The 16443-nt window shown below is 46.6% G+C and overlaps 1 protein-coding gene across 2 annotated transcripts in view; it reads left to right on the forward strand.

Annotated features, from left to right (window-relative positions):
* The window catches only part of CUX2 (cut like homeobox 2), an 864175-nt gene that overhangs the window by 401258 nt on the left and 446474 nt on the right, over window positions 1-16443 (forward strand). For both annotated transcript variants that reach the window (XM_085636433.1, XM_085636434.1), the window contains one exon: window positions 11268-11315. In XM_085636433.1, the coding sequence (XP_085492559.1) occupies window positions 11268-11315 (48 nt within the window). The remainder of the gene's footprint in view (window positions 1-11267; window positions 11316-16443) is intronic.

Consider the following 16443-nt stretch of genomic DNA (forward strand, 5'->3'; position numbering starts at 1 on the left):
CACAGGAGGGGGAAAGGGCGTGGCACAGAAGGGGTTAACTCAAGTATAACCTGCACCTGTGAGCTTTAAAATGTCACCTGAACAACACAAAAGAACATTTGGTCCTTAGATCAACAAGAAAAGGGTTCAAAAAGGTAGTTTACCTCCTAAAAACGGAAATGATTAAACTTGATCAAGTCTGGATCGTGGTGCTTGTACATAGAGAGAGCTCCTCCTTTTTAGTCTTTCCTGTATTCCTGATATGTTGAGTAGAAAGGAAGGAGGCTTATTGAGCCGAAGGACTTTATAGGCCAGACATTCCATTTTAAATTTGTTCTTGCTTTAATTGCCAACCAGCTTAGGCTAAGAAATGATTGTGGTGATATTGTCAAACTTTCTTTTTGAAGATAAATGTCTGCCTGTGGAGTGTAATACGATTATGAGTGTGTTGAGCAAGGATTGAGGCTGTCCTGTGGGAATGGTGTTGCCAAAGTCCAGGATTGAAACTACCAGAGGTGTCCTTATATGCCTGGCAAACAAAATATATTTGTTAGAGTATGGAGTGGGCAATTGTCGGCTATTAAATGTATTTATGTAATGAAATAACTCTCTATTACGTCTATGTGAGGAATCAGTCAGATGCCTCTTCCAAACTGCTAACATTATGCAGTGAATGCCTCTGTATCTCCTCGCTCTATGTGTTCAGTCCTTCTGCAGCATTAGCCTCATGGAAATAGACTCATCCTGACTTGAACAGCCCTATTGAGTTGGCTAACTGACCAACATTTGCAAGGCTAGTCAGCGCGGAGGCCACCTCTTGAAATGACAGCTCCGTCATTGTTCCCAGTAACTTCGTAGAATCCTCCATGATTTGCTTGAGGCTTCTATAGAAGTGTCATGGCAATTTTGAGCTCAGGCGCACCTCATCACTAACCAATAATTCGTAGACCGCAGTTTTTTTTTGTTTACATTTTTTTATTGGGATTTTGCATTTCATTATATCAATGTACATCATTTCATTATAAAATACATTAACAGATATCTATAATCAGTCAAGAGATCACTGTGGAAAAAACTGAATTCATCGTGTATTGCATATTCCGACATTTCAGACACAGTAAACATTCTAGGTGTTATCCCCGTGCCTAACATCTGATTTTATATTAGTATATTTACTAGCCCTTGGCTGAATATATCATCTGTAGTCGAGGATTACTATGTGTTCCTTTCATGTTCCGTTTTTGTGAATTCTCACATGGCGTTAGGTGAATGTGTTCCCATTTAAATGCCATCGGTTTCGGAACCGCCGATGTAGGGGTAAAACTATTAACCTTGGGGGTGAACTGGGGAAGCTGTTGCGGAGCTACCAGAGTGATATGTTTATGTGCTTGGTCGTGGTTGCTGTATATGTTACAACATTGTGTGTGTGGGAAGGGGCCGTGAAGGGTTGGCCTGACATGGTAGGTGGGAGTGTCTGATGCCGTCCTCTTACATTTCCCGCCCTAGGCATCCGGGTTTGGTCTTATAATATCTTCCGTCGGTCTCCGGGGTGACAAAGGTGGAGTCTGTGATTGGGAGGCTGCCTGTGATGCCGATTGTGTTATTTTGTGAGTAAATCGGTGCATTAATTGTGCCCACTCCAGATATATGGGGTGCTTCTGTATTCCCCTCACTTCCTCATCTCCTAGTACCTCTTCCTCCGCCGTGCCCCATTTCTTCATGGCCCCTATCCAGGCTGCCTCGGGGGGCCCGCCGAGGCCCCCCAGTGCATGGCTATACCCCGTTTTGCTAAGAGAATGGCTAAGGAGGCGAAGCGGCATTGTACCTTCTTGGTTTTCCGCCTGCGGAAGATTCCGAGGGCGCTGGCTTCCCATGATGACATGGTCAGAATGTTGGTCGTCTCACGGAGTGTTTGGTGTATTCTGTCCCAGTATTGCTGAACAGTGGGGCAGTCCCAGAACATATGTTTGAAGTCCGCCTCAGGAGTCTGGCATCGGGGGCAGGCAAAATGTGTGTCGGGATAAAAACGGTGGAGGCGATGTGGGGTTAGGTATGCCCTATGTAGGAAATTGAATTGAATGTTCCTTAAAACGTGCATTTCTGGAGACCTTTTTGGGGTACTCTAGGGCTTTTCCCCACTCTTTATCATTAAAAACCCGGCCCGCTTTGTCTTCCCATGTCTGCCGTAGTGAGTCTAATGGGTGTAGGATCAATTCCTGAACGGCTTTGTATAGCCAGGTAACTAAATGTCTACCTGTATTACCGGGTGTATTGGGGGCTCCCCCTCGTTTAGGTCTCAGTAGGGTCGACTGCTGTCTAGTAGCTGCCGATCTAGTAGGAAGGTCATAGTGAGCGGGCATTTGGGCATATGTCCTTAGCTGTCCATCTTCAAACAGGACCTCCATCTCCGTGACTGAATGATCGGTCCATACCTGAAGGGCTCGGGCGGTATAATATTTATCATTGCGAGGAAACCCTACCAGTGGGAGTAAGGGTGAGTAAGGGGGCTTCTCCTTGGACATATGATGGATTTTTGGCATGCACGTACAGGCTATGGATACTTGCAACGGGTAAGTGCGGAGGGGTTTGGTACCTGGCAGCAGCAATCTCCGTATTGCTGGGAGGGGTATCCACCCATCTTCCGTGATTGTTTTTCCTATGTGACGCTCCGCTGTCCAGTGCGACAACCACTGGAGTTGAGCCGCCAGAAAGTATGCTTCGAATGACGGAGCTCCCAGTCCTCCCTGAGTTGTGGGCAAGTATAGTGTGGTTTAGACCACTCTATGTCTACCTCCTCCCCAGATCAATGTGGTTAGGAGCGTGTCTAATTCCCGAAAGAAAGGGCGCGGCGGTATCACAGGAAGGTTGGTGAAATGATAAAGGAGCCTGGGGACCATGATCATTTTTGCAAGGGCTACTCGTCCAATGGGGGCGAGAGGTAATGTCTTCCAGAAGCCCACCGCCGTGCGTATTCCCACCAGCACCTTGCGGGGGTTCCCTTCGTACAAGTCTGCGGGGGAATGAAACAGTCTCACCTCCAGATATCTAGATGCAGCAGTGCTCCAGGCGATTGTGTTGGGCTCCTGCAGATATGTTGAGCGGGGCCAAGTGCGGGCTCAGTGGGTAAATCGTGGATTTTGCCCAATTGACGTTGAGGCCGGAGACCGCCGCTAAGTCACGGTGCATCATCCATAGTGGAGTGAGATCACTTGTGACATCTCTGACATATATCAGGAGATCATCTGCGTATAATGATACACAGTGCACCGTATCTGCTATCGGAATATCCCAAGCGTCGCCCTCCTGTCGTAGCCTTATTGCCAGGGGTTCCACTGCCAGGGCGAATAAGAGGGGGACAAGGGGCACCTCTGTCTAGTTCCTCTTTCGACCGGGAATGGAGTGGAAATATATTGACCAATTCTCACTCGTGACATTAGGCCTTTGAAGAGGAGTTGCGTGTACTTCATCAGGGTAGGGCCTGCGTTTATTCTACGAAAAACGGCAAATAAGTACGGCCATTGCAAGGTATCGATGGCTTTTTCGAGATCTAGTATCGGACACGCCGTATTAGAGAAGTGCATTCTCACCCTATCTTGGACATAAAACAATCTGCGTAGGTTCTGTGAGGTGTTACGCCTCGGAACAAATCCGCATTGGTCGGGGTGGACCAACGGCGTAAGAATCTGGGTGTACCGGTCCGCTAGGATTTTGCCTAATATTTTACAGTCTGCGTTTAGCAGCGTTATTGGTGTGTACGAGGCGGGGAGAGTTGGGTCCCTGTGGGGTTTGGGAAATGTGACCAGAATAGATTCTCTGAGCGAACCTGGGAGTTCGCCTCTGTCTAGCGCATCCTCGTACATGGCTACCGCCCGGGGGATCAGATGAGAAGGTACTGTAATATTCAAGCGGGAAGCCGTCCATTCCTGGAGCTTTGTTTCGTGCTAGTGTTCTAATGGCGTGGGTGACGTCTGGGGCTTTGATCTTTGTTTCTAGTACTTTTATGTCTGTGGGTGGTATGCGGGGGATAGGCAATGGGTGAAGGAACTGGGTGATCACGTGTTGATTTGTTTGTGTAGGGGCCCGATAGACACTTGAACAATAGTCATGGAAAATGTGCAGAATATCTACAAGTGAATGTCGAGGGGTCCCGGGTTTGTCGAGTAGTTCCGTAATCGGTTTGACGTCTGCATCTTGCTTGGCTAGCCAAGCCAGAAGTGTCCCCACTCTATTGCCCTCTTTGTGTACTCTAGAGGCGTAAGCCCAGAAATTGTATTTACGTAGGTCCTTCATTGCTTCCGTGTTGGATGTTTTGGCCACTGCTATTTGGTCGGGCGTGGCTCCAGCAGCATCTTTATGTTTCGTGAGAGCCGCTAGCGCCATCTCCGCATTTTGTAATGTTCTTTCGAGTGTCCTACGTACTCCCACTATTTGTTGTATGCAATGTCCCCTGGCCGCGACTTTGAATGCATTCCATTCTATTAGTCTAGATGCCGCCGTACCAGAGTTGAGGGTGAAATGCTCTTGAATGTAATTTCAGTGTTCTTGGCGAAACACCTGTTCTGTGAGACAGTCACGTGGCAGTTTCCAGGAGGGCACTGGGGGGTGTGGAGGCCTCCACCTGAGGGTCATTATATGTGCGTCATGGTCCGATAGCACCCTACCCAGATAGTCTGTATGTTGTGCTCCCAGGAGCAATGTTGTGGAGCATAGGAATCTGTCAAGTCGCACTCGTAGGTTGTGTGGGATGGAGTGGAAGGAGTAAATTCTAGTATCCGGATCCCGCTCCCGGCACGGGTCCACCAATGTCCAGTGTTTCACCCATGTTTGATATTGGTCCGTCTGCTTGTGTGCTGGTGAGTGTACCGCAGGGGGATGGAATCTATTGAGTCGGATGTCCAGAGCACAGTTGTAATCACCCCCTAAGAGCCACGAGACTGAGGTGTATTGGGTTAGTGCTCCTGTGAGGCGCCTCCAAAACTGGTCCTGGTCTACATTGGGAGCGTATATGCTCCTCAACAGAATTGACTGGCCCTCCAACATTCCTTCTATTAGGGAATATCGACCTTCTTTATCTACGGTACGTGACTGTTCCTTAAAGGGGATCCCGGGCCGAATCCAGACTAGGGCGCCCCTGGCAAATGCTGAGTATGTGGTGGCACAGACAATACCCCACCATTTCTTACGCAGGCGATCCACTTCAATCGCAGACAGGTGTGTCTCTTGTAGGAGAGCTATCTGTGCTTGCTGCCTTTTTATATATGCATAGACAGCGTAGCGCTTATCTGCTGTGTGCATGCCCCTAACGTTTATCGTAATAATTTTTATATCCGTTTTGGGGATCTTAGTGGTCATGTCGTTCGGTGACTACGATCTGATCGTGTGTTTGTGATGCCCATTCGCCCAACCAGATGTCAACTGCCCACTTGCATCTGACAATTTCACTAGTTTGCTCCGCTGTGGGTATTTGGGAAACCTGAAACAAGGGGGAACTTAAACCTAAACAACAGGGAGCATTCCCAACTGAGAGGACAGGTCGTTGGGGACGATATGTCCAAGCTGTACTTCATGTACTGTCTTCTAATACTGTATTGGGGGGTGCGTGGTTTCTCTGTGGCTCCGGCGGTGGTCTATGTGGTCCGTTGCAGCATGAGTGAGTGTTTTGCTGTGCCGAACGGATCCCCCCATGGGTTATGTGGTGTGTTTGACCAGGGATGATGTGCCCTGGGTTCTCTTGCAGTGAGTGCCCCTTTGATTGAATAATATAACAATGTCCAGTGTCCAGAGTCTGGGGCAACACCGAGTGCCCTGGGAGGCTATTCGGTTATAACAAGATGTCCCATGTTATATGAATGTGTCTGCTGTCTGCGGGGTCACCGACGGTGGGGTGATTGAGCCGTCTCTGGATACATTTGAGTCGCTGGCCTCGTCCTCTGGAGTGAAGATGTGGGGGGTCTTTTCATCATCAGAACTCTCCGCTGTTGGGCTAATTTGTGCTGCCGCCCGCAGAGCTCTCCCGCGTTCCGCTACGATCTGTTCCAGATCTGGGGATCTTCTCATGCTCGATGCAGGCCGTGAGTTCCATTGCTTTAGAGTAAGTTTTTTCTTCGGGCACCTCTGGTTGTGGGATGCCTTATTCCCTTGTTGTAGACTGCTGGTTGTGATGTTCTGTAAGTGTTAGATTGCCCAGTCATAGGCTTCTTTAGGGTCTGAGAAGAAGTGCGTGCAGCCATCGTGCATGATTTTGAGGCGCGCTGGGAACAGGAGAGAATATTGGATCTGTTTGGTACGCAGTAGCCGCTTGATCTGATGATAAGCGCTGTCGCTGGACCGCCCTAGATTAATCCGGGAATAGCATGACCGGTTTGTCTTTTACTTTGAGGGGTCCGTGCTATCTGGCTGCGCGAAGGACCGCGTCCCTGTCCCGGCAATGCAGCAGTTTAATAGGAATGCTCTAGGTGGGGATCCCGGAGGTGGCTTGCGGGCCGGGACTCGATGCATTCTCTCCACCGAGAAGAACAGAGTCAGATCGGGTGCCGGGGTGAAGGTTTTGAACCATATCTCTACATAGGTTATGGGGTTTTGTCCTTCCACTCCCTCTGGTAGATTGAGGACGTGAATATTGCTTCTCTGGGAGCGCCCTTCTAAGTCGTCTGTTCTGTCTTCGGAGAGTTTCATCCTCATTTGTAGGTCACTTAGGGAGGTTTGCTGGGACTTCAGTTGAGGATCTAACATTTGTATAGTTTTCTCCTCTTGTTTGACTTTGTCCGCAAGCTTGCGATGGTATCGCGTAAAAGGTTCAGGTCTGTGGCTAGCGCCCCGAATCTGACTTGGCTGACATGGATGCAGTCTGCGGGAGCTCCTCTGATGTCCGAGGGGCAACGGTCTCTGGAGAAGACAGTCTGGTGGAGCCTGGTTGCAGCCCTGTAGTGGTCGCCTGTTGTCGCCCCATGGCTGGGATCTGGTTGGGAAAGTCGTTTGGCACAGGTGGAATGTTTATGACCCACCAGGTGGGGCAAAAATCGTCTCGAGTGTAGCGCCCCTGTGGGTTCTGACTTCGGATTTCTGGTAAGGGATCCCTGCAGTATATCCGTTCTCTCGCTCTTCCCTCACGCCCCCGACACCTGGTGCCGTGCAGGGGGTCCTCAAGCGCCAACTGGCAGGAGGATCCTCTTAGATGTTGCCGTCGCGTATTGGGCCAGGGTCAGCCTTGTAACTGCAAGACATGGGGGCCTGGTTCTCTTAGCATGTGTACCCCTGGCGTTGCCACTAGTCCTCGCTTCTCCCGCTCTCTGGAGTGTCCTGTGGGTACGGTGCCCCTCACCCCATCCCCCCATCTCGCACCTCGAGGCCCGGTGCCGAGCGGGCTGGGGGGAAGACGGCCTTGGGTTGTTGCTGAATCCCCTTAGTGGGTCGCAGTGGTGTGGCAGCCGTTACACTAGGGGCTCACACCAGGTCTCCCCGGACCGTGGGGGGGGGAACGTTGCTGGAAACCTTCACCAGGGTATGCAACCTGTGGTGGCCTTGGTTGGAAGTCTGGGGTCGCTATGGGCCTGCAGCATCTGCCCCGCCACACGCCTCGAGACCCGGCGCTGTGTGGGGGGACAGTCCCAGTGGGGCCCCGTGGGGGCTGACTCAGCAGCACTGTCTTTGGTTTGGGGGTGCGGCAGCGCTACCTCTATGTCGGGGGAGCTGGCCTGTTGCACCCGGCTCTTCAACTTCCAGCCTCCCGATGCAGGCCCCAGTCGTCCCAGATGCGGCACAGTAGCAGCGCTTGGCCCGAAGGCCCTGATGTCAGCCCACAGCGATCGTGGAGCCCTCTCCGCCTGACAGCACTGGTGTTTACAGGGGCCCAGTTAGTGATCCACCCCTTGGATCCGCCGGCATCCCCGGGCCCTACAGGCCGCCAGGCCCCGTCCCCCACCACGCGCCTCGGGGCCCTGCGCCGTGTGGGTGGGGGGGAAGAATAGGTGGAAATGGTGCTGGGTTGATGGGGCAGAGGACCAGCTCTTCGCCCTCAGCACCTCTTGCGGGGTCTTCATTGATAGTGTGGCCGTTATTTCCAGGGTTTGGAATTCGCGCCCAGCCGCTCTCCTGTAGGGGGTGTCCCCCAGGAACTTCTTCAGGTAGCTCTCCTTCGAGGCTCACGCTCACCTGGGGCCCCCGCGGGGGGATGCATCCGATTTTCAGGCCGTGGGCGCCCCTCCGTCAGTCGTCTCCGCTGCGGACTACACCGGTGTAGTTCGCCTCCGGTCGCTGCTGCGGGAGAAGAGGCCCTCAGCCGGGGGGAACGGCGTCCATGTTGTGAGCTGGTGCCCCGATCTGGGGTCCGATTGTAGCAGAGTTATCTGTGCACTCCTGGCACCCTCGGGCTCATCTGGTAGAGTCCGCGCATCAGGAGTTTCTACACACTGCCTAGGAGTGTCATTGGGGGGCCCGTCGGCACCGATTCATGCCCATAGATCGGACTGCTGCTTGAGCCTCAGAGAAGCACGTCCGCCATCTTGGCCTCCCTGGCCACGCCCCCATTCGTAGACCACAGTTATGCCAGGGTTTCAGATATGTAAGTTAGTGTTTAGATTTCCTTAAAAGTGTGCCCATAGTTTGGTTTGATGCTTTGATCTGTGCAAATAATTTACATAATAAAGTGGATTTCTCCCTACTTCTTTGGTGGCAAATGTAACTTTGTTTGTATGTGGCACAGTGCCCATTAGAACCCTCCAGGATCCAGAGCAGTACAATCCATCCTTCACTTTACTTTTATCCTGTGCTTGAAAGGTGTCTCTCTCCACCTTAACCCACAGGAATTGGGCTCCTCCTCCTGGTTTCTCATGCCTGGTACATCGTGAATCCCTGACAGGCTTTAGCCCTAGAGAGAAGAAGGAACTATTGTATGTGGTAAGGAAGTGTGATGATGCACATCCAGTATCCACCTCTTCTGATAGACACCTGGCTTTTGCAGCCCCAGACAACACTCCCTGACATTGTCTGTCCTTCCTCTTCCATTGTCATTGCTGGAAAACTTTCCGGCAAATTCTTTCTCCTCCTTCCCCCCTCCAATATTGATCCTCCTCCCATGTGGCTCCACCAGCTACAAAACTGTAGGTGCTGCCTCGTTCTGCTTACCAACAGTCCATAGCTTTCTAGCTTTCTTGGCATTATGATGTTTGTTTCCTTGCTGCAGGGACTATTCCTGCTTCCTTAATCCTTCTTGTTCTCCTTTCCCAGGTAAGTGTGTTTGGTCTCTCCATTATGGAGTAAGTATTTTGGTGAAAGATGAATGTGGCTATTTTGTTTTGGTATTCTACAACTTAGTGTTCTCTCATGTTGGTGATCTTCTATTCTCCCATTACATGCCTCCCTGGCAACCACACAGGTCCCTGCCTTAGACACTTCTCCCTCCAAATCTTGGTTCTTGGGGTCTCCTACATTCAACTCCCCACAAGTATGCACAAATAAAATGATTCTCTTATTTACAGCATCAAGCACCATTTTATATTTAAATTAAGTTGGGAAGAGATGGAAGTAAAGAGAAGAAAAGATGTAGAGAGAGGAGGATGAAAGTTGCTGGAAGAGTAAGTACTAGTTGGTAGCATGCAGAGAGTGGGCTAACACTTGTGTCGGGAGGAAGTGAAAGAGGTAAGTGGGAAGAGCACATTGAGGAAGCACAGTGAGGGAAGGTTGGTGGAAGTGAAGGTCGTGTGGACAAAGAAGGTGAAATAATGGTTGCCTAAGACAGGTTGGATAACAATGGGGCAAAAAGAAGAATGGATAGATAAGGGGGCAGCAAGGTTCAATCGAACAATTCTGTTGAAATAAATTGGGTTTCAGCTATTTTAGGAACAGAATAAGGGTATCTTCCGCATCTCAAATTTACTAGAAGGAATTTGTTAGGGAGGAGCTTCCCCAAAGAAGGATTGTGGTGCTGCTTTATGGCTTATTGCCTATTTAGGCTTCTTAATGACCATAGATATCTTGAGAGATGAGTGAAGGTACTCAGGGTGACGTAGATGTAGAGTTGCGCTTCTTGTTATCAGGCCATCTTTGGTAGAGCTACTCATGTAAAATGTCATTTCATTCTGAGAATACGTGTCTCGTTGCTCTCTCTGCAGCAAGAGAGATAGAAAAAGCTGTATCATCATTAGCGTAGCACATAAAGGCTAGGTTTGTTTGTGAAGTAATCCAGATTGGGATATGGCCTAGGTGCTTAAATTGCTGAGTTTGGAACACAGAGGTCTTTGTTCTAATCTTGGTTTTGGGATTTGGCTAAAGGATGTTGTGATATTGGGGAAATCATTTGAGCTCATGTGCCTCAAATTGTAAACATGTTTAACGTGATACAAACTACTTATTTATAAGGTTTTGTATAGCTCGAACAAGACCCTTACGGGTATCAGAGCGCTTTACAGGGCAAATGTAAGTGATAGAAACATGTACAGAGAAATATAGTTTAGACTAATACAAAATAGTAACTACTACAGACTCTGCAAAAAAAAACTGATATACATAGTTCAAGTGAATTTGGCCATGAGGATGGATTTCACTTCTTTTTTTACAAATGCCGTCGAGGGGTTCTGTCTCGTTTCTGGGAGCAAGTCATTCCAAATCCTGAGGTCCATTCCAGAGAAGGTCCGGATGTATGTCTTCTTCTTAGCAAATCGTTGTGGTTTCAGTAGAAGGTTATTGGAGCTCCTGGTGGATCTGTTACCGCCGCAGAGCACCAATGTGTGAGGTAAAGATAATGTTATTGTTGCCCACACCCATATTGCCCATCATATACTGGTTTATATAATGCATCCTTTTGTGTACAGCACTTCATGTAGCCCATGTTGCTGCTGTTCCCCACAAAGTACTCTGGTGCTAATTTCAACCAATCCTGTGCTATATCAACACCCCACATTAAAGAAATCCACCTGCGCTTTGGAAGAACAATTAACAGCATTTAAGGAAACTTTCTGAGTCTGTGGCTGTTCAATCAAACTTAAATCATTCCTCCTACAGACTTCAATATACCACTATATGTAGTGACTGCACAGCATAGGTTTTTCCACTCGATTGATTGCTGTTTTCATCATATAGTTGTAATTTTACATATTTTGATTGGCTCAGTTATTAGTGATGTTTTCTAATGTGTCTCTAGTGGGAAGTTTGAGGAACGTACCTGGTCAATGTATTGTTGAAATGTATACCGCTGTCGAAAGCGAAATTGTAATATTTAGTTCAGTATGAACACCAGATCATGAAAAACTAACGTGTTAAGGTTAATTGAAGTGTCTGATTTTTTATTTCAGGAAATCAGGGAGCTGGTGGCTCCTGTGTTGAAGAGCTTTCAGTCAGAGGTAAGATTCTGTTATGGAAAAGTTCTCAAGTACATGATTTCCTAACAAACAGCTAATTGTTATTATAATGGAAATTTAAAAAAAATAAAAAATAAGATTATATTGTATTTAATACAAAGTATATACAGTCTTGGCTTTTAATGGAAAAATTAAAGTTTGTTAAAATAGTATACATTTATTTTTTTTAAATTGTATTCGTAATAACAAATATATATGTTTCACCTGAGCTCGAATTAGTAATCAAAAGTGGACAGTAACATATATCCAGTTTTCTAAGTCATGTTGCTATGTTCCAGTTCACAAAAAGTAGAACTGACTGTAATCGAATTTGTGTTGCTTACCGTTGATAATTTAAATCTTCTTTGATACAGTTACATGATCAACATTGATCCTGATCACTATTGAACCAAAATGCTACAGGCTTGTTGGCATAGCAAAAAGTGCATTACATTCAGTATGGCAGTTATGACTCTATTTTTAAAACTATTTTTTTCCCCAATGAGTATAGAATTGATTACTATGATTAGGTTGACTGACTTCAAGAATGAGATTCACGTAAGCATGCCCAGATGAACATGCTTTCTTCTAAGGGCTCACTATGAAACTTATTTGTAATCACTAGCAGGTGAAAGTATCTGTCTTCCTCAATGCAGGTCGGAACAGTTGCTAGGCCGAATCCATTGCGATGCCACTTGCTTTTGTACAATGTGCTATTATACCTGTTATCCTTCAGTAGGTGTTTGGGAATTCATTGCAGAGGTGTCACCTGGCAGCTTCGGTGTGTGTGTGTGTGTGTGTGTGTGTGGAGTAGGTCAGTGATGGTTATCTCCAAGTATCTATGTTGTTATCATTTATTGGATTGCAAGAGTATTCCTAAAAACACCTTTATGCAGGTGTGTGTGCTAGGTCCATTTTCTGTGGTGGCCTCTTTGGTTCTTTTGAGTGTGAGAGCATGTATGTATATTTGTGAATGCATGTGTTTATGGGTGTGGTTGTGGGTGTGTCTCCTGGTTTTTTTCTTATGGGTATTCATATTTGGGTAGGATGAGCACTGACACCACTTTGTCATAGTTTTTCTTACTTTCTAATGTTGTAAGTGTTCTTGGTACAATTATGTGTGTTTACTCACTGCTTATATTGATATCTTTCAGTGATGAGACTTGTGGCTGTTTTTCACAGAAAGTGCGGACTACCTTTTAGAGGTGAAGATCCTTATTGGCTTGTGCTAATGGCCACATGAGGGTTGTGTATGTTAGTGTGAACGCGCTCTTAATTTTTATTTAGTACGATCACTCTACTGTGGTTGTGTGGGCATCCCTTTTGTTATTTTATTTAGATGCTGCTATAGTCCATTATTTTTGCGTTTCATTTTCCATCATAGTGGTTTGATGTAGTTTGGTTCATACCTGATTTGGTAATTGTTGTCTGTCGTTACTCATAAATGTTGGGTTGCTTTGTGGATCTAGTATCGGTAAGTATACTCTAATTGGTATGCTTGTGGTTGTGCCCTTTTGGCTGGAACATGTTTTTTGTCGATTGATGCACCTGTGCTTTTAGAGTCTGGCAACCATGTGTCAAAGTTTATCTTCACAATATCTATATTGCCTCGGACAATGGTAGCCTGCCTTGCTAGAGAGAGCCCTAGATGTTTGTGGAAGTAAGCTTCAGAAGATCACAAAAATTACAGGACAGATGAAAATTCAATCACCCTCTCGAATTTCTTACCAGACCATTAAAAGATGAGTCGTCCATGTTGCTATTTAAACCTGTGAACTGCACACTTTTGGGTGGACGATGAGCCTCCTTACCCTTTCCACTAGCTGTGAACTCGAGGGATAGCCACTCAAAAGGCAGCATAGCTATACAATCTTGATAAATGCTGAACCCGAATAAAGGCATTTATTCCAACTCTGACATAGATTTTATTATGGAATGTTGGGAGTTTCATTGAAAACAACAGTGTGGCTTAGGCAATGATGACTACCATGGGCCTCCTCCTCTAACATTCCTATGTTTGTCTTTCTCTCTTCCATGTAGAGCATTCTATTGATTAGAATGTTCTAATAGCCTTATAGTCCTTCTGCCTCTGGCTATTCTCGTTGTTGCGACTCGGGCCTCATTATAGGCCCGATCCGCTACTGATATAGCCCTCGGCAAGGGTCTAAAAGGCTATTTAAAGCATTGGAATGTTGAGAACTCCATTGAACACAGTGAAGCGGCATAAGGCTGACAATGCTATATTACAGCCCTTCTGCCTTAGGATATATTGATTGTTAGTCCGCCTTCTTCATTATAGGCCCTTTCCTTTGGCTCTGCTCTATTAGGGCATCAGGGCCTTTAACTACCAGTTTAGCCCTCGGCTGCGGGCTTTAATGCTATAAATCATTAATTTATAATTGACGCGTTTCTGGTAGAAACAATATTGTTCGTGCTATATGAACGTCCTGATCTGGTTAACAATACCTTTGTGCCACCCAGTGCTGCTGGCCTCTCTTTTTCTGACCAAGCCGGTTCACCATGTTCATAGAATAAGTACATTCAAATTGATGCCAGGAAGTAGACGCCCTCCAGAACATGTTTAAATTATCATTCAGCCCAGGCTAGCTTTCCAGCGTGTGATTATGTGCTTAGACGGCGAGGACCCCAGGAGAGCTGTGCTGAAAGCAGTGCGTCTGAATCTGTCATCTGCTGAGCGCTCCATTACTTTAAACCTGTCTCTTTTGAGCTATGGAACAGCAATGGGAAATATTGAAGTAAACAATACCCTGCTTTACGCAAACGCAGTTTAGTTCCATACTGCTCATCGCTTTATTTTATTACCCCGGTAACTGATATGCCTGTGTATTTAGATGGCGATCCGGTATTGATTCATTCTTTTTCAGTGCTCACAGATGAAGCGGAGAATTATAACCCAATGTATGTGTGGCAGAAAGGTTTTTTGCTAAATTTCACTGCAGTTGCTTTGGTGATTTCCTTTATTAGCTCATCATCATGAATTTTAAAGGGACTTGGATACCCTGACTACTCCACCTAGCTTTAAAAGGACCTCATTTTGCAAAAAGGCACTTCCGCTATGTAGTGGATGTCAGAGGCCTAACCCCAAGTTACTGCTGGTCCTTTCATATGTGGAACATTAGCAGATTTCTGAAAAAAATGTAACTATTCCATTAGTAAGGGACGTTTGTGGCTTGAACCAGAAATAGAAACAATTGTACTTTTCTTATGGTGTCCTGCAATATGCAAATGACTGTCTTTATCTGTGAATGGTAGTAACATGCAGTGTTGCCAGCAGCTGCCATCCTTAAGAGCTGAGGGGCCACGACCCCACGTTTACGCAGACATGAAGAGTGTCTGTCAGGCTGAGCACGGTCAATCTGACAGACACTCAGGTCAGGCAGTCAGACGCTGGACATGCATTAAATGTGCAGGCAGCTCGCTACCTGTGCTGAACTTTGTTGGGCTAAAGATGTCACAGCACTATGGGCGTGACCTCTTCACCTGGTAAAGCGCTTAGAGGACCCACCCCCCATGGCAAGGTGGAGCGTCACTGATAGCCTCGGACCTGGGCCCTTCAGTTTTAAGCCCAGAAGTGCCCGAGGCAGAGTGTCTATCATTAACTCTTTGTCACTGAGTTGCGTGGGGTCAGCAAGTCTCGTTGGCTGGTCAGCCAATGAAAGGCGGAGCGGCAGTCCTAACCCTGCAGGAACCTCGAGCCCAAGATCTTTGCTGCAGCCAGTAAGTTATTTTTATTTTAATGTCTGCTGTGTGTGTGCACGTGTATGTATGAATGTATGTATATTTGTGAGTGCGTTCTGTGAATGGGTGTGTGTATGTGCTTGTGAAAGGTGGATATATGTGTGCATGCTTGTGAATGCTTGGAGATATGAGTGTGCATAGATGGGTGAGTATCTGTGTATGTGTGGTACACCTGCTCCTTGCTTTAATTACAAGCTGCCACTGTGTCCTGCAGTATATGAATGAGAGTGTCCTACAGTATATGAATGAGTGTCATGCAGGATGTGTGAGAGTGTCCTGCAGTATATGAATGATAGTGGCCTGCAGAATGTGACGAATACTATCCAGCAATAAATGAAGATAGTGTTTTCCAGTACATGAATCATAGTGGCTTGCAGTAAACAAAGATAGTGTTCTGCAATATATAAATAAGTGTCCTCCAGTAGATGAATGATAGGTTCCTGCAGTATATGAAATATGGTATCCTGTAGTAAATGAAGATAGTGTTCTGCGATATATAAATGAGTGTCCTGCAGTATGTGACTGATAGAATCCTGCAGTATATGAATGAGTGTCATGCAGCATGTGTGAGTGTCCTGCAGTATGTGACTGATAGTATCCGGCAGTATATGAATGAGAGAGTCCTGCAGTATATGAATGAGGGTCATGCAGCATATGTGAGAGTGTCCTGCAGTATGTGACTCATAGTATCCTGCAGTATATGAATGAGAGTGTCCTTCAGTATATGAATAAGTGTCATGCAGCATGTGTGAGTGTCCTGCAGTATGTGACTCATAGTATCCTGCACTATATAAATGAGAGCGAGTGTTCTACAGTATTTGAATGAGTGTCATGCAGTATGTGTGAGAGTGTCCTGCAGTATGTGAATGAGAGTGTCCTGCAATATTTGAACAGCTCTAAACTGCAACATGTGAAAGGCAGTGCCCTGCAGCATGTGAAGGGGAGTACCGTGCAGTATGTGACTGATAGTATCCTGCAGTATATGAATGAGAGTTTTCTTCAGTATATGAATGAGTGTCATGCAGCATGTGTGAGAGTGTCCTGCAGTATGTGAATGAGAGTGTCCTGCAATATTTGAACATCTCTAAACTGCAACATGTGAAAGGCAGTGCCCTGCAGCATGTGAAGGGGAGTACCGTGCAGTATGTGACTGATAGTATCCTGCAGTATATGAATGAGAGTTTTCTTCAGTATATGAATGAGTGTCATGCAGCATGTGTGAGTGTCCTGCAGTATGTGACTGAGAGTATCCTGTAGTATATGAATGAGAGCGTCCTTCAGTATATGAATGAGTGTCATGTAGAATGTGTGAGAGTGTCCTGCAGTATGTGACTGATAGTATTCTGCACTATATGAATTAGAGTGTCCTTCA

This window comes from Triturus cristatus, chromosome 11, assembly GCF_964204655.1.
Source record: "Triturus cristatus chromosome 11, aTriCri1.1, whole genome shotgun sequence".
In the NCBI taxonomy this organism is placed as follows: Eukaryota; Metazoa; Chordata; class Amphibia; order Caudata; family Salamandridae; genus Triturus; species Triturus cristatus.